General features: G+C 29.6%; 3 protein-coding genes across 3 annotated transcripts; 1 reads left to right on the forward strand and 2 right to left on the reverse strand.

The window, feature by feature from the left end:
• Window positions 1-1,049: 1,049 nt before the first annotated feature.
• Window positions 1,050-1,787, reverse strand: LOC107615859 (chaperone protein dnaJ 11, chloroplastic). The gene has a single exon (XM_016317879.3). The coding sequence runs from the start codon at window positions 1,693-1,695 to the stop codon at window positions 1,267-1,269; it is 429 nt and encodes a 142-aa protein (XP_016173365.1). The 5' UTR covers window positions 1,696-1,787; the 3' UTR covers window positions 1,050-1,266.
• A 1,582-nt stretch (window positions 1,788-3,369) lies between these two features.
• Window positions 3,370-4,228, reverse strand: LOC107612414 (Calcium-binding EF-hand family protein). The gene has a single exon (XM_016314428.3). It carries the CDS (start codon window positions 4,034-4,036, stop codon window positions 3,614-3,616), a length of 423 nt encoding a protein of 140 aa, XP_016169914.1. The 5' UTR covers window positions 4,037-4,228; the 3' UTR covers window positions 3,370-3,613.
• Window positions 4,229-12,592: 8,364 nt separating this feature from the next.
• On the forward strand, window positions 12,593-18,050 carry LOC107613241 (phosphatidylinositol/phosphatidylcholine transfer protein SFH13). The gene is made up of 15 exons (XM_016315507.3): window positions 12,593-13,047; window positions 13,156-13,185; window positions 13,285-13,594; window positions 13,846-13,945; window positions 14,678-14,944; window positions 15,248-15,325; window positions 15,408-15,512; window positions 15,604-15,653; window positions 15,738-15,837; window positions 15,947-16,042; window positions 16,331-16,444; window positions 16,573-16,717; window positions 16,821-17,212; window positions 17,301-17,375; window positions 17,627-18,050. The coding sequence occupies exons 2-15, from the start codon at window positions 13,164-13,166 to the stop codon at window positions 17,645-17,647; spliced, it is 1,875 nt and encodes a 624-aa protein (XP_016170993.1). The 5' UTR covers window positions 12,593-13,047; window positions 13,156-13,163; the 3' UTR covers window positions 17,648-18,050.
• Window positions 18,051-18,370: the final 320 nt, after the last annotated feature.

Genomic DNA, 18,370 nt, shown 5'->3' on the forward strand with positions numbered 1-18,370 from the left:
GGTAAATAGATGGAATAAAAGAAATAGGTATAATATAATTATTTAAATTTTAAATTAATAAAATGAATAAAAATGAGAATACGTGCACTCTTATTTAAGTTGTTTATTAGTTATACACTACATGTTATATCAAATAAAATCCTCAAGAGTTTTGTGTGTATATAATATATAGTAAAAATTGAGATGTAGTTAATTTTATGTAAAATTAATAATTAAAAATAATTAAATAATTTAATTAATTTGATTAAATTTTTATTTAATAATTATTAATTATTAATTTTACATAAAATTGACTACATCATATATATATATATATATATATATGTTTTTCATGGCTATCTATATTCTTGGCCTTTCCCTTTCAAGCACTAAAGTATTAACTTTTCCATCCAAACACGTATTGGAAGATTGAGAATAATAATGGAATTTTCAATCTTTTATAACCAGATATCCTTAGTCAATATCAATGGAGACTGAAGTTGAAGTGTATCCATTTTCTTCTAAAGACATTTTCAAATTGAATTAATCCAATCAATACAATTACACATGAATTCGTTACTTATAGCCCTAGCTAGAAGGTGTTGACTTTGGGTGCAATAAAAACTTTAGGATTCTAATTAATTGCACCGATGTAATGTTATTACTTATTACTTTTTACATTTCATTTCCACATAAGAAACCAATTAACGGGTTTTAATTGTTGACTTTTTGGTTAGTTCTTCAACTAGACTTTGTCCCACTCATATTATTATTAGAGTTTCATTTTGATGTATTAATATACGAAGACTAACAAATTTTATACAATTATCTAATAAATTCATATATTCAAATATTGCTTTTATAATAAATATAAAAATTAGTTATTTTATTAATGTGACAATAAAAATTAATTAAACGTATTATACAAAAGATAAAACTAAAAACATTGGGAGATTAATTACAAGAGAATCAACTTTCTAAGGATTTTTAACCTATTAAAATTAGCGGCACTCTTCTTCTTCTACGCATTTTTATACCGTAGTTGTAATAAGTAGAATACTTAAAAAAAGTGTACTAATAAATAGAGAGGTGCTTCTTTCTTTTGTATGGAATAGTAATGACATGTAGAATGTAACATATGTTGCACGCACCAACGTAATTAACTACTAATTAAACTCAAATTACAATCAAAGGCGAATTTAATAACCACGCCTAAGAATTAAGAGTTTAAGATCCAAAGTCCAGCTAACTAACTCGTTCCTCCTTAACTCACACCGAGTCAGCTCGCTACCAGCACTGATCCGTTTCCCATCTTCGCCCACCGTAACCGGGAAACCTTGACTCCGGCGTCGCCGCCGTCAGTGGAATCCGCCGTCGCTGATGCAAGCTCCTATCATAGCTGGCGCGCTTCTCAGGATCCGATAACGTGGAGTAAGCAGCATGGATCTTCATGAACTCGTCCGACGATACGTTCCGACCGCCGATCACAGTCGCGGCGTCGGGATGGCAAACCCTGGCTAGTCGGCGGTACGCAGTCTTGATCTCGAGGATCGACGCGGAGGCGGGGATCCCGAGGATCTCGTAAAACGACGCTGTTGCGTGGAGAGAAAGACTCGATGATTGTTGATTCTCCGACGTCGGAGAAGTGGTGGTTCCGGCAGCGAGTGTTGGCCGGGATCTGACGTGGCGCAGCGAAGAGAAAGATGAGGATAGCATGATACGACACCGTTTCGTTTCGTTTCGTTAAGTTGAAGAGTTTTAGAGGAAGGGAAGAAGAGCAATTTGCGGTGCCATATATAACGAAACCAAGAAAAAGTGAATTGTGTGATACGTGAACTCTCAAGAGTAAGAGTTGGAAAGTGGTGGGTCCCGGTGTTGTTTTCTGTTTTTTTTTTTTTAAATCGAACTCTCGCTGTTACGAGTTAAATTTTCATTTATTCATATTTTTTTAACTAATAAATTAATACATATATAAAATAACATTCAAATTATTGATATTTGTTTATGTTAATTAGTAAATTGACTATTTGATTGGCTGGTCCCAGTGTTAATTTATCCAATACAAATCAGACTTCAGCTTTTTTTATTCTTTATCCGTGCTGACTCATAGCATGAGTGGACACCTTATCGGCTTATCCTATCTTGCATATGGATTAATTCTTATTTATTGAGTTATATATATATATATATATATATATATATATTAAAATTAAGTTAACTATTAATATATTTGTGTATAAATATATGTATAGTTTAATTTATTTTTAATATGTATTTATATTTTAATTTATATTTTATATTAATAACTAATTTTAATGATTAATTTTAATGTATATGTAACATACTAGATCTAATAATTTTATAATTTAAATTTTATTAAAATTTTAGTTTTACTTACTTCATTTACTTTCTTGATTTCACGCTAAAATTTCAATTTTTTTCCTATTTTTGCATATGACAATAACTTCTACTTTGAATGAGAGCAATTGATTGATCATGATTAAAACTTTTATAATTTAATCGAATTAAGAAAGTCTTCTAAAAGAGAAATCAACTGTGCTACGAAATTCAAATCTTAGTGGTCTTATTGGGGAAACGTAAACTTGTATGTGAACATGCACACAACAGCTTCTTGAAATTATAATAATGGAAACAAATCATCAAACCGACATAAATAATTTATTTTTTTTGAGCGAAAATACTTTATTCAAATTAGTGTTTTTACTCATAATAACATTATGAGAATATAAACCTTTTAAAATTATGTCAAATACTATAGATTTTAACACAACAAATTTGTAAAATCAAATTACTTTTAAAAAAATCGTATGTATGAGACAAAAGTTTCTATCCAATAAAAAGATCATGATCTTCGTAGATTCAACGTGCATATGCGAAAATGTGCCTTATGAATCACTATTGTCTTTTCGTCTGGCCTAATTTAATCACAATCGGAGAAATGGATAACATTACATGTGGGGAAGAGTAGTTTTGTCATCACTCATCACTCATCACTCGCGTGGTTCCATGTTTTCGCCTAAAGTATATTTCCTCATGCATTGCACTTTGAACATGATTTGCGGAACAAATAATATTTAGGATTACCTTGGTAGTGACACAAGGAATGAAAGTAACACATCATATGAAATGAAAGTGTAAATAGTAAATACACTTCACTTCGCTTTACGATCAATCACAAATCACGCAAATCACAATAACTATTAACTTCGGTACTTTCCCCAAGTTTCAAACCCAAAGCTAAAATGAAGTAACTATGTTTTTGTCCACAGGTTGAGCTCGTATATGTCAAGTTTTTGTAGGCTTTTTTCTTTCTACTTTTTGTAGTTACATTTTCACTACTTTGGATTCACATTAGGCCCATTAGGCCCATTTTCATGTTAATAGGCCCACTTATTTATTATTCATCTTACATATAAAAAAGGCCCAATAAAACAAAACAAAAAAAAACGATATACAAAGACAAAGTCAATTCCCGTACCAGTCGCCACTCATTATTTCCACATAACCAAAACGACAACTGAAAACAACACAAAACGACAACGTGATACCAAGATAAGCAACAAAAGAAGGAAGGCGGAGCCACCGCCACCGCCACCGCCGATGACGGCGGAAATCAAGCAGCGGCGGTCTTAGAAGCTTCGAGATCTGCAGCTTTCTGGAGCAAGCTGTTGTCATCATCTTCGAGAACCATCTGGATCGGAAAAGATCCCAAACCGTCAGCGATTGCGAGCATGATCTTCTTCATCTCGGATCTGAACTCGTTCTTGTCGACGTCGCCGCTTCCATCACCATCGAACCTCTCGAAGATGGAATCGTAGAGTTTCTTGAGTTCCTCCGGCGAAGTAGCGACGTCGATGCCGAAGTGCGTCTCGATGAGCCTCATGGACTCGAAGGCGGTGCGGAGCTCCGAGCGTGACAAAACGCCGTCGTTGTTGGTATCAAGCGCCGTGAATTGTTCATCAACGCTCTTGTTGAAGTGTGCGTCGTCGTTAACGAAATCCCTAACGGTCGTGCCGTCAATAACCACCACTCCCATCCCTTCTCTCTTATCTGTGATGTGCTTTGTGGGATCTTAATTATAATAATCTTATGGCTACGGTGAAGTGAGATGAGATAATCTTACTAGTCTTGTTATATACTCAAAAAACAATAAATGAAAGATGGCAATAAGATTAAAAGGGAATAATAATTTTGGTACTCACATCAACATGAAAAAAAAAAATAAGATGCAGACATATGTTATATTAGATAATTTAATTAGATATATAAAACTTTTAACCATTGTCATTTAATTATATTTACTTTTTTTTATATAATTATTTATACAATTAATATAAAAAAATGTTTTTATTAATATAATGTTATATAATTAGATACATGTAAAAGTTTATACCGAATCAAAATTAAATTTTATTTTGATACAAGTGATCACCAATAATTTTATTAAGCTCACTGAATATAATTGATGCGTGGGCTAAAGGTGTCCATTCGATTTTTCAAGTTGAGAAGAAGGAAGATATTTTTCACGAAAATAATAATCAAATTGGTTTTTAAATGATAAGCAGATGGAATAAAATAATATTTCATAAAATCTGTGAACCGACGCTTGATTTGGTTTTACTTTATCAGGTTTTTCGCGGTATCACTATACTATATAGTATAGTGATGATATCATCATGTAAAAGCACTTTAGGATATATTTCCCACTCGTAATTAATTTATTTAGTCTATTAATTAAGCAATGAGAATTTGATGCCTTATTTTTTATGAATAAAAAGTATTTGTTTATTGAGAAGGGTATTTTGTTGAATTAATATTTAATTTAATTTATGAATTTATATGTAAGTTTTGAATTTCTAAAATTTTAATTGTTTTTATTTAGTTTTTAAATTTTACAAACGTGACAAATATTAGTCTCTAAAATAATTTTTGACATACATACGTTAGTAGAGTGTTAATATGAACATGCAAATTATAAAATCTATAAAATGACATTGTTTTAGTTTTGAAGTCTAAATAATCTAAAGATATTATCACATCACTTGCTTTGAGAAGATCAGTTTCAATTAACATCGTATCACTTATAATGTTATTTTTGGACTATTTAAGTATCAAAACTAAAATAATATCATTTTACGAAATTTAATGTGATATTCGACTGTTTTCGTTAATGTTCTATTAACATCTATACGTTAAAAATTGTTCTAAAAATTAACATGAATTACATTCATAAAATTTAAAAATTAAATATAAATAATTAAAATTTTATAAATAAATTGAAACTCATATATAAATTTAAAAATTAAATTAAATATCATCTCCTATTACCAATAAACTTATGAATTTCTCAACAACTTCAAAGAAAGGTTTATTAGAGTTTCATGTTGATGAGATATAGAGCTTGTCCTTTTTTCTTTTCATTGAACGAACCAATATCTAGGATTGATGAAATTCAGACAACTCTAACACAATGCTAAATTCTTTTTCTATATTTCTGTAAAAAAAAGTTAACCTGTAAATGTTCTATTTTGAACATAAATGAGATATATTCTATTGTCTAAAAGTATCTAAAATGAATTCAAAAGGTCATACCCAAAGAAACCCAAAACACACATGCAACCAAGAAAAAAAAAAACTGGTAAATTTTTTTTTTATTCTCCATAGTATTTTTCAATCCGACAGATTAAGAACTAATCCATCGTGGATCTGAGCTTCATTTAAGGGTTTGCCGCTAGTCAATGGATTGCTGCATGTATAAGGCGGGATTCGAACTCTCGACACTACGGATCTAAGCTTTATTTAAGGGTCTGCCAATAAGGCGGGATTTGAACTCTCGACACTACGGATCTAAGCTTTATTTAAGGGTCTGCCGTTAGTCAATGAATTGCTGCATGTACAAGGTGAGATTCGAACTCCCGACACTTGCTTAAGCACAAGGCGGGATTCAAACTCCCGACACTTGCTTAAGCGGACGAATGAGCTGACCACTCGACCAACTCAAGTTGGTTAAACAGGTAAATTACTTTAATCGCTGTTATTTATTTATTTATTTGATTTTTTTTTTTTTTTGGTTCCGATGATCACTGTATATGAAAGTGACCAGTGTAAACCACTTTTAAGGATTTAGGGTTTTACCCAATGACATTCCTAACAGTGAGCAAGTCTATGTTTGTGTGAGGCCTAAGGGCTAAGGAGGATTAGCATAATTGGCACAACTATAAATGAAGCACACAGCTATGTTCAGTCCTATAAATATATTGAGCACAGTTTCGTTGAGCTTCAACCTCTAATTTAATGTGACTACTAACTGCTATTTTCTTGGGCTTTGGGGGTTGACAATGGGCCTCCCTACCCCTTTTTTCCTGCAATGAAAATGACTTTTCTATCAATAAATTCTACCTCTGCATTTTTAACTTTCCCAACTTCTATTTCTATGTTAATATTTTTTTGGTAATATATATATTGATATATTAATTTATTGTAATTAGTATAGTAATTTTTTTTACCAACTATTTGAGTTAAATTTCAATCATATTATTTATTTACAACAAATCAGTAATTAAACTAAGGGTAAAGTATATTTTTTGTCCCTAAAGTTTGACAAAAATTTTAAAAATATCTATAAGTTTTATTTTGTTTTAATTTTATCCTAGAAGTTTTTTATTTGCATCAAATATACCCCTGACATCTAATTTTTCAAAAAATTTAAGACTAATTCAATAATAATTTCATAAGAATAACCCTCAATACAAGCAAATCAAGCATAATTTTCATGCATTATTGTTAGATTAGTCTTAATTTTTTTGAAAATTTAGTCGTTGAGAATATATTTAATGCAAATCGAAAAATTTTGGGACAAAATTGAAACAAAATAAAATTTAGGGGTATTTTTAAAACTTTTGTCAAACTTCAAAGATAAAAAGTATACTTTACCCTTAAACTAAATATTTATAAAAAATAATACTTATTAAAATAAATGATAACATATGATATTAAATATATGATAGTAAATTTATACATGAATATATGATAATAAATTTGATAACTAGACTTTTTATGTATAAATAGTATATTTGGTTAAATTTAATTTTTTAATATTATAAAACTATTTTACATCGCAAATACATAATTAAATTTAATATATTGCTAGTATAAGATCTAAATGTTACAAAAATGATAATAAAAATAAGAGAGTTAAAATCAAGTATTAATAAATAAAAATATTATTTGTATACTAAAATTAATCACTAAAATTATTTTCTATATATTTTTATATAAAATATGTGTTGTTTGACTTATTTTCAATATATATTTATATATACTAGTAATTAATTTTAGTAGCTGACTTTAGTACATACATAATATAGTTCATTAATAAATTTTAAAAAAATAGATATAACTTTTCTTTATTTTTTTACAATATTTTATGCATTTATGTGGTGATAATTTAAAAAAAAATAATTTAAAAAATACAATAACATTATTATAGTCACTTTCCAACATTTTTCGAACATACATTATTTCAACTAGAGTACTAGCAGAGAATAATTATTGAAAGACATGGACCCAAAGGACAAGAGATGGAGAAGATCTCAAAAAATAATTTATACGGCTTTGCTTCCTCTTTTTTCTTATTCTAATCATTCTAATTATGATTTATACTAGAAATCATTATTTATCCGGTTTGGGAATAGGTGAAAACTCAGCCGAAGTCGACTTCACGTGAAATTGATATCTGAGAGCTGTTAGATAAAAATTTAGTCAAATCAGTCAAATTATCTAACAATTTTCAAGTATCAACTTTACGTGAAGTCGACTGCAGCTGAGTTTCCACTTTGGGAATAATGAAGTACTTGATCACAAATATCATATTAGTATATTGTTTTTTTTAGTTACACATAAGACTTTTTTTTTTACTAAATAAAAATGATTATGTTCTGTTACATTAAAATCCGTCACTAAAATTAATCATTACTATAAAATACATGTTAAAATATAAATACACATTAAAATTAAATTAAATCACATATATATTTATATATAAATATATTAGTGACTAATTTTAGTGTACGATGCACTTTTTTAATGAAAATTCAAGTTGCTATGTGTGTATGGTTCATACATATTTGTATGCATATGCAATTTCGTCATTTGATGTAACATTATTCTTGAGGCATTAAGGATGGTAATTGAAATGGAGCTTTCATGCATGGAGACATTGAAGTTTCACTTTCACCCCTTCTCTTAGTTCTGTGTTCTGTTCTGAAATGCTACCATTTATTACAGAAGACAAAATCTTGTTTTTCCTTTCTATTTGTATGTGTATGCACATGCCCTTTTGATATTTACATAAACTCTTGGAGTATATTCAAAATATATAGCTGTCTCCTTTGTTTTATTCTCCGGTGGTGATGTAGTCTTGTATCATTTCCAACAAGGATGAAAATTGAAATATATAAGGTAAAAAAGATAGAGAAAAATCCAAAACAGCTATTGACAATTACTTCGAAAGGATAACGAGGTTTTTGTGCCAAAAAAAAGTCAATGTTATTTTTTTTAGTATAGGGGTTAATCAGTCCAAAAAAAAAAAGATCAAGAGCTGGATTGAGTGTTTTTTTTTTTCTTGAGAACCTCGTTATCCTTTCGAAATAATTGTCCAGAGTCGGATGGGGTATTCACTCAAAAAGATATGAATAAAAATGAGGGCGATTCACTTTTATAAGATTTTTATGGGTTGATAGTGAAAATAATTTTTAATTAAAAGATATAATTATTAGTCAAATTAATCTTTTTAAGTTAAAATACGATAGACAATATAATTATTCTATCATATATCATTGTCTAACTGATGAAAAAATTAATTTAATTTATTTTTATTTGACTTATTTCTTTTAGAAATTAATTTAAAATATCTAATTTTTGAAGAACAAATCCGTACCATCATAAGTTTTCTAAAGTTATTTTGACTATTAACACAAACTTTATCTTCACATTTTAGTTTTGGATATCAAAGAGATCTTAAATATTAAATTAAAAGTTTAGTTTTGTAAGTTTTTTTAAAAATAAAATAAACTACTAAAATAATATTTAAAAATTTATGTCATTGATAAAAATAACTTGAAAATCGAATGATAAATAAACACTTAAAATATTTAAAAAATAATTAAAAATATATATTAGATATATATCTTCAAAAATTAGTTTAGAAATCAGATTTTGATTATGTTTTGAAGTTAAACTTCTACTATGAATTTTGGGGAGAGAATTGAATAATAAGTTACATACTACTTGTTCTATAACTATGAACATTTTACGGATTTAGTTAATATGTGGTCTAAGAAAATATGATAAATTTATTATTAGTAAAAAATTTTAAATATTTTTATTTAATAAATATAAAATAAATATATTAAAAACTTAAATTTTTCATATTTTTAATAAAAATTTTATTAATTTATAAATTTAATATGTGCTCATATTAGGACATAAGATAATTAACCCCATACCTTAATTACAATATTTAGATAATTTGTGCCAAAAATTTCTTGTGAATTAACATTCCCTTTTTGGAGCAGTGTCAGTGTGTCACATTGAAGTGTAGAAATGAATAAACAGTTAAAAACAAAATTGGTGGGCTACTGTGCTATAGGGCCTATACCATACTTGACCTGACAAAAAAAGAAAAATTAAAATTACTAGTAATTGGTAATTATGAGTGCAATCTAAAAATAAAGCATTGATAGAGGTCTAATTCTGCTTTTCAACTTTTCATGAATGTCTCATCACGTTTGCACATTGAAAGATGACTATTCTTCATATCAGGACCAACAGATGAATGTCGTGTTCGTGACAAGACATTTTAATATATGGTAATCTTTAAATAATATAAAATTATTTCATTTTCATAGATATATAAATTAATTTACCTAATTTAATAGATCATTTCTAGACAAATATTAATGTGCTCTTTATAAAAGTAAAAAGTCTAACTTTTTAAAAATTAATTTAAAATAAATATAAAATAAACAAAAGCAAAATATTATAAATTTTAAATTTTAAACTCTAAATTATAACCTCTGTTTTGATAAGTAATAAAATAGAAAAATCAAGAGAAAAAACAAATTATACTGTCATTATTTTAAAAAATATAGTTCCAACTAATCTGTAAAAACTAAGCATATATATATATATAAAACTATAAAAAATAAAAAAATATAAATAATTTTTATTGTATATTATTGTATATGAGAGAATAATACTATCTATTTATATTAATTATTAAACTAATTTTAAATTTTAAAATAAAATAAACAATTAGAATCTTTAGATAATTCTATTAGAAAAAGATAAACATAACTTATTTAAAAAAATAAACATAACAATAGCATATGTAACATATGAATTTATATAACAATAGCATATGTTATACGAATATATTACTCTTACATATGTAAGACTAATATATTCGTATAAGAATTTATTTCTCTAAATTCATAATGAAAACATCAATTTTTCAAGGTGTCATTAAAGTTTAGAGTAACTAATACTAAAAAATCTAAAAAATAAGACCAATCGAATCTTGAGAATACATAACCACAATTAATTTTAAGTCAATTTTTATATTTACATGAGCGAAATTCATAATTCTAAATAATAAATTGGAATAATTAATATGAAATATCATAAATAAAAATATAATTGATTTAATTAATCAAAAATAAAATAATTTAAAAAATTCATTTTTAGAGTAATTTGTATATATAAAAAAATTGATAAACACGTATTGTTTATAATAAACGGTAGTAGCTGTTTATTTATTTGTATATTTTTGTTGAAATAATTGAATAATGATTAACAACATTTGTTGCTGAATCCAGTTTGTTTTTTTTATAGGCTTAGTTAGCTTAAAACATGGAGAGTATAAAGAAGTGAGAAAGGACAAATGGTGTCGGAGAAAGAGGACACGTGGCAAGAGGAAAGGTATGTAGGTAGATGGGACTACCGGCTACGCCAGTGACCTGTGTGTTGTTGGCATCAGAAAAGACAGTGTCAGAGTCAGACTCAGCACCACCACCGCCACATCCAATGCCTTTGCTTCCGCTAACTATTTTACTCTTTCCGTTTCCGCTTTCTTTTCTTCCTTGTTATTATTTTTTTGGGTAAAGTATACTTTTTGTCCTTGAAGTTTGGCAAAAGTTTTAAAAATATCCTTAAATTTTATTTTGTTTTAATTTTGTCCCAAAAGTTTTCGATTTGCATCAAATATACCCCCGACGTCTAAATTTTCAAAAAATTTAAAACCAATCTAACAATAATGCATGAAAATGATGCTTGATTTGCTTGTGTTGAGAGTTGTTCTTATGAGATTGTTATTGAATTGATCTTAAATTTTTTGAAAAATTACCCGTCAATGGTATATTTGATGCAAATCGAAAACTTCTGGGATAAAATTGAAACAAAATAAAACTTAGGGATATTTTTAAAACTTTTATCAAACTTTAGGGACAAAAAATATACTTTACCCTATTTTTTTTTATTAAAGATAAAAGACTCGAACCCGCAACCTCTTAATTGAGTATATGGAAACTATGTCATTTGAGTTATTACTCATTGGCTTCCTTGTTATTTTCTTATTCCTGCTCTATAAAAACATGTTATTGACTTTTTTTTTTACTAAAGATAGGAGATTCGAACTCGCAATCTTTTAATTAAGTATAGAGATTGTTAATTAAAATGAGTTTAATTTTAATATATTCGGACAATATAAAATATTTTATAGTTGTATAATTATATTATTTTTTTAGATTATTATTTACGAATTAATATAAAAAATAATTATTTTTACTTTTTAATAATATAATATCATATATTTAAATGTGTAAAATTATTTTATATTGACTATGTATTAAAATTAAATTTAATTAAAATATGATGTAATTATGTAAATACGGTAATTACTTACATAAATATCTCTATGTAAATATTATAATTAAGATATTAATATATTATATTAAATATATTAAAAGTACTATGGAGAAAAGTACTATCAATGTCTTTGTTTTCAAAGATGTAATTAATCCTTGCACCCTGTCCAGAACTTCTAAATCAGAAGTTGCTGCAAAATCCAATCCATCACCTCTCATCTACAGCAACTTCCATCAACATGTCAACAAACTTGGGTCAAGACATGAATTCTCCAAAAAATTACCATTAAAAATCTTGTTTGCCTAAACATTTCTCATCAAAAAGAGAATATATTCAATGTATAAATTATTTATATATTTTTATTTAACTGTATTTAGAAAAAAAAATCACTATGTCATTTTTTTTGTTTACAATACATATTATACAATTTATAATAATTTTAATATTTAGGTTTTGTTAACTTGTGCCATAAAGACAAAAATTAAATATACCATAAAATAAATTTTTTTATTATTATATTTTTAAAATATACTTTTAAGACACAAATTAATTAAATTGTTAAAATATTTCTACTAAAAGAAATAGATAAATTTTCAAGTTAAACAAATAAAATTAAATTCTAATAAAAAAAACACTATTAATAGTTTAATACTAACCAGAGCTTAGCAGAGAGAGAGAGAGAGAGAGAGAGAGAGAGAGAGAGAGAGAGATTCATTGCATCCCTGTTCACATTCACATTCCACTTCAATTCCAATTCCAATTGCATTTGCATTTGCATTGCAGTTTTGTTTCTCTCTCTCTCTCTCTCTCTCTCTCTGCTCAGAGATTCTCCATTTTTTCTCACTCCTCAGCTGAAGAAGCCACAACCCCCTAAACCGAAAAACCGCTAAAGGTGGCTCCTTTATTACCCCAACTAACTAACTGTTTCATCGTTTTTCCTCCTTTTGTTCTTCATTTCCCAAGAGATTCTTTTTCTCTGAGCTCAGCCTTCATAACTCTCTCTCTATGCTATTGTTATTGTTACTGCACATTCCTCTCATTACATTGCATTGCAACGAAAACTCAACAACAATGCTGCATTGGATCCATTGAACCCGAAAACTGAAAAGATTCCCTCCACTGGTACTGGAATTTACAGAAATGCTTCCCATTTTTAACATTCACATTTACACAAACACTTCATCTACATATACAAATACAAGTACTAATTTTTCTTTTCCATTTAAACAGTCACTGAAATGGACTCAAATCAAGTTTCAGGTATGTTATGCTAATTGAGTTAAATAAATTATTATTCCTTTATTGGGTATATAAATAAATAATGTGGTAATTGTTGAAATGTGGTGTGGAAAAAAAAAGGGGGTTTTGAAGATGGGTTTGGTTTTGGTGTTGGTGTTGATGGTGAGAGCTGTGAAGAGGAAAGGAAGAGATCAAAGATTGGGAGCTTGAAGAAGAAGGCCATAAGTGCTTCATGCAGGTTCACTCATTCTCTGAAGAAGAGAGGGGGGAAAAGCAGAATTGTAGATTCTAACAGTAACAACAACAATAGGGTTCACATTGAAGATGTGAGAGATGCACAAGAGGAATCAGCTGTGCAAAAATTACGTCTGAAACTGCTACAAAGGTGTTCTTTGCGTCCAACTCATGATGATTATCATGCATTGTTAAGGTAATCTGTTCTTCTTTTGGTTTTTTTTCCCCCTTTTTTTCACCTCTATATACTCACATTAGTTCAAGTGAAAAAGTATCATCCTAATTTAGTGAAAATGACAGTTATTTTGAAACTGAGTGACTATAATGTTATATTATATCTAATGTATAGTAGATAGTGTCATTGATTTATTTATTGTTTGTTCTTAGTTGTGTTGTAGATTTCTTCTCATTCACTCTTGTGGTTTTCATTATTTGTGGGTGTGGTAGGTTTCTGAAAGCAAGGGACTTTGACATTGAGAAGACTATTCAGATGTGGGAAGACATGTTAAGCTGGAGAAAAGAATATGGAACTGATACCATCCTTCAGGTTAATGCTGCGACTTTATGAATGTAGAAAACTTAGTAAAAGTTTCAACTTTCAATGGATGCTTCAAAGTGTTGGAGATTAATTACTTCGGTACTGCCAAATTTTTTTTTCTCTTTTTCCAAGGTGTCGGTTAAATATTCCTGGGTTTCTGTTAAGGGAGGAAAGAATATATTTATATAAGGTAGGAGTAAAAACACTTAAAAAAATAACTTATTTGTTACACCGTAGAGTTTTAAAATATTTCTTAGAATTATCTAATCTTGGGTTGTGAACCTTAGTAAAAATGTTTGACTTGTATAAATATCATCTTAGTATAAATGTTGACTTAAATAAATATCATCTCTAAAGTTGGTACAAAATGAATACAAGATAACACTCACTGAATCTGTGAATCTGAATCATATGTTGATTCATGAATTGAAGGGATTGACCTCTCTAGATTAGATGATAGAGGGATTCTTAAATGAGTACATGAAAGTGGGTACTAATTTTATTCAAGATACTCACCCATTCACAGATCCCACCAACTTTTATGACAGAAAACTTGTGCTATACAACAATTTTTTTGGTTGATGAAGTAAAATAGGATAGTGTAAGTTTTTACTGTTATACAGATTCGTATACTCTTTGTATGATTTGTATATGTTAGCATTAGCATGGATTCTGTGCTTGGATTGGATACACTTGTTTCATGTACTAGTCAGCTAAGTGTGATGCCATGGTGTTTTGAAGGATTTTGAATTTGAAGAGTTGGAAGAAGTACTGCAGCATTATCCTCAAGGGTATCATGGAGTTGACAAAGAAGGTAGGCCAGTTTACATTGAGAGGCTTGGGAAAGCTCATCCGAGCCGCTTGATGCGCATTACCACAATAGATAGATATTTGAAGTACCATGTTCAGGAGTTTGAGAGAGCTCTACAGGAGAAATTTCCAGCATGTTCTGTTGCCGCAAAGAGACGGATTTCTTCAACCACAACAATTTTGGACGTGCAGGGCTTGGTATGTTGCATTACACTGAAAAAAAATTATCTGATTTCCAAAACACTGAAGCTTTGATGTGGTTCTGCGGGTTTTCAGCTTTTCACTCTTTGTATGTCTTATAGTTTGTTCTGATTTGAGGTAGCTGATTAGTCATTCACCTGTTCTGTAACAATGTATCAATTCTGGTAGTCACATTCTGTGTGCTAAACTCCTATTTGGAAGGGTGTTCTTAGTTAGCTAGATTTCAAAGTTAGGAGCTCCCCTGATTTTTGGTGCTACTTTTTCTGAACCTTAGCTGGCTCTTGATTGTGTATGATTCAGGGAATGAAAAATTTCTCACCTACTGCTGCAAATCTCTTGGCTGCTATGACAAGAATAGATAACAATTACTATCCTGAGGTTTCGTCCATATACCTTCTCAAAGTAACATGTTATTTAGTCCTTTCTCTTTGTATAAAACACTCCCTTGATATATTTACAGACATTACATCGGATGTATATAGTAAATGCTGGTACTGGCTTCAAGAAGATGCTTTGGCCTGCTGCACAGAAGTTTCTTGATCCCAAAACTATCGCAAAGATACAGGTAATGGATATAGCTTTTATTTCTGTCATGAATATTGTTCAATGTTTTTCCTGAAGTCCCTTTGATACTACATAAATTCCCAAATTTCCAGGTTTATGAACCAAAGTCTTTATGCAAGTTACTGGATGTCATTGACTCAAGGTATGCATTTATTCCTTTATATTGCCTCGAATATTCTGTTCATTGTAATTGAGTCATTTGTAATATGTAAATGCATCTGTACAGTCAGTTGCCAGATTTTTTGGGTGGTTCATGTACATGTCCTGGAGAAGGTGGATGTCTAAGGTCTAGCATGGGTCCATGGAAAGATCCTGATATCATGAAGGTATTGCCTTGTTCACGACTAAGGTGGTTTATGTCCTTTACATTTTGAGGGTTTTTTTTTTTATTCTCAGAATTGCCTTGTTCACGACTAATAAATGTTTTGATTGTAGGTGGTACATAGTTTGGAGGCAACTGTTATGAGACAAATCACTGAACTACCCGGTGAACAAGGGAAATTGGACTCTTTTTGGATTCACTCGCATAAGGTAAGTCTTGGCATTAGATAACTAGGATGTTAGAATTTTTTGTAGGATATTGTTTGGGTATTTCATCATATTCTTGAATCAATAGAAACATCTTAGAACTCTCTTTATATTTCTTGTTTGTTTCCAAAATTAGGTTATTAATCTTATTGTTTAGCGGGCTTAGAGATGAGCTAGTATCGATCGGACATGACCTAACATTACATCCCGTCCTTGATATGTTGGCCGAAGTTCTTAGCAGATATGGTTTGCACTAGTATGTGATTTACCTTATCTTCTCTCATCTTCCAGGAGCGATGGGGTGATGCATCACCGGTAGAATCAGGGTCTGATATTGATGATTGTTGCTCACCATACATACAAAGAAGCTTTACATTTCCTCGGTTAGCCCCAGTTCTTGAAGAAGTGAGTTTTGAATTTGATACCGTTCAATCTGATTCAGCTTATGATCACTTTGTTGTCTTTACATACTGTTTTCATGTTATGTGGGCGTCATCGAGCTTTTTATCATACAAAAGCTGGTTGTTCTGCAGCTCAGGGTATCGGATAGCTACTTCAGTTGCAATGGTAGCACACCTAGAGCTGAGAAAGTGCCCACAAGTGATGAATTTCATCGTCCTAACAAACAGTCATTGCACAATGATGTGGGGAAAATTGTTTCTAGCAAAAACTGTCAAGGTACTTTGTGTGGAAGTTAGGAAGTTACCATGGTTATATCACTAGCAAGTATTTCAGTATTGCATAATCTTATGGGCTTATTACAAATTTACATAATTTTCAGAAACCTTTTTTGGCATCAGCAATTGGTTCAGTCTTGTCAAAGCAATGGTGGCGAAAACCAAGTTCTTAAATGTGTCAAGAGTGCTTACATATCTATTGCAAAGACTAGTTACATTCTTCTGCAGTTTAAGATTTGAATTTGGTAGAATACAGAACGATGTTCTGCCGTCTATCCCCATCGAACCTAACACTGATAACATTTTGGCAACCAGTGAAGTTGTTTCCGAAAGGGATCATATTCTACCATGTTTACAACGCCTTCAGAGACTAGAAAATGCTGTTGAGGAACTTCGCGATAAACCAGCAAGTATACCTCTTGAAAAGGATGAAATGCTTAAGGGTTCATTGGATAGGATTAAATCTGTTGAGTTTGATCTTGAAAAGACTAAGAGGGTATTATATCTCTCTTACTTTCTTAAGTCAGCTACATCTTTTAGTTGACAATATGATACTTAATAGTTTGTGCTGTTAAATCATTCAGGTACTACATGCTATGGTGATGAAGCAACTTGAGATTTCAGATCTGCTCGAGAAGTTTCAGGTGTCCAAATTTCAAGTGAGTTGCTTTTCGCCTTTACGTGTCGTGCCATATATTCAATCTTAAAAAGAGTAATGATACAACATGTTAAACATGTTCCAAGATATCCAATTAAATACTAAGTAGATATATATAAATGTTTTGAAATGTTCTTTCTTTCAGTAATTAGGAGGAGGATGTTTAAGTAAATTTAATAGGAATATAGATAAATCACTTCTTGCAATTATTATTTTTTATTGGTGTTGACTGATTAACAATCATTATTGCAGAAAAGAAGGCTTTTCTGTTAAACAGTTGGAACCAAGATGGTTAGCAGCTCAGAAGATTAGTTTTTGTAATAGTCTATTGAATAGCATTTTCATGGTAAATAGATGGCAAAATTTTAGTTATGCTTAGATGGAAATGCTCCTGTATTCTGGGTTTTCAGTTTAATGAGGAAACTACCACTTCAAATGGGCGAAATCACAATCTTAATATTTAGTTCGAGGCATTCCTATGCAATATCAAAAGGAAAAATAAAATCCGAAAAAAAAAGGGTCCTATAAAAAATCGTGAGAGTTTGTTCTCCAATCCAATATTAAAATGCTAATATGTATCAATCATGCTATGCGTAACACCAATAGTGTGCCTCATTTTTGAAGTTTGTATATTTGCGTATGTTTGTAAATATTAAATTTTATTTAAACTAAAAAACCTATAAACTTTGCCCTAGTGAGAAAGGTCCATTTTCTTGATGACAAATAGAACAAAATAAATATTTAAATACTCTTAATAATGTAAAAACTTATGATTCCTAGTTTAACAATAGTTCTTCTCAAAAATAAAAATTTAATGTTACGAACGATTTTTATTGAACTTTATTTTGGCTCTTAGTAATTGTGCATTGCTTTTCTCTCTTTTTTAACCTCAGTTCCTAGATGGTGTCCTGAATGAATATCCACAAGAACCAGAACCTTTGAAATCACCCGCAAATTGGTTTAGAAATAATATAATTTGGAGTTGAAATTGTGCAG

Source organism: Arachis ipaensis, chromosome B1, assembly GCF_059453495.1.
Source record: "Arachis ipaensis isolate K30076 ecotype BB chromosome B1, ASM5945349v1, whole genome shotgun sequence".
Lineage (NCBI taxonomy): Eukaryota > Viridiplantae > Streptophyta > Magnoliopsida > Fabales > Fabaceae > Arachis > Arachis ipaensis.

What these genes read in the sequence shown, in the direction of transcription:
- LOC107615859 (XM_016317879.3), bottom strand. Translation starts at nt 1,695, where the DNA reads ATGCTATCCTCATCTTTCTCTTCGCTGCGCCACGTCAGATCCCGGCCA.
- LOC107612414 (XM_016314428.3), bottom strand. Translation starts at nt 4,036, where the DNA reads ATGGGAGTGGTGGTTATTGACGGCACGACCGTTAGGGATTTCGTTAAC.
- LOC107613241 (XM_016315507.3), top strand. Translation starts at nt 13,164, where the DNA reads ATGGACTCAAATCAAGTTTCAG. An exon ending in TTTTGGACGTGCAGGGCTTG is followed by an intron (nt 14,945 to 15,247) that starts GTATGTTGCATT and finishes TGTATGATTCAG; the next exon opens with GGAATGAAAAATTTCTCACC. An exon ending in AAACTATCGCAAAGATACAG is followed by an intron (nt 15,513 to 15,603) that starts GTAATGGATATA and finishes CCAAATTTCCAG; the next exon opens with GTTTATGAACCAAAGTCTTT.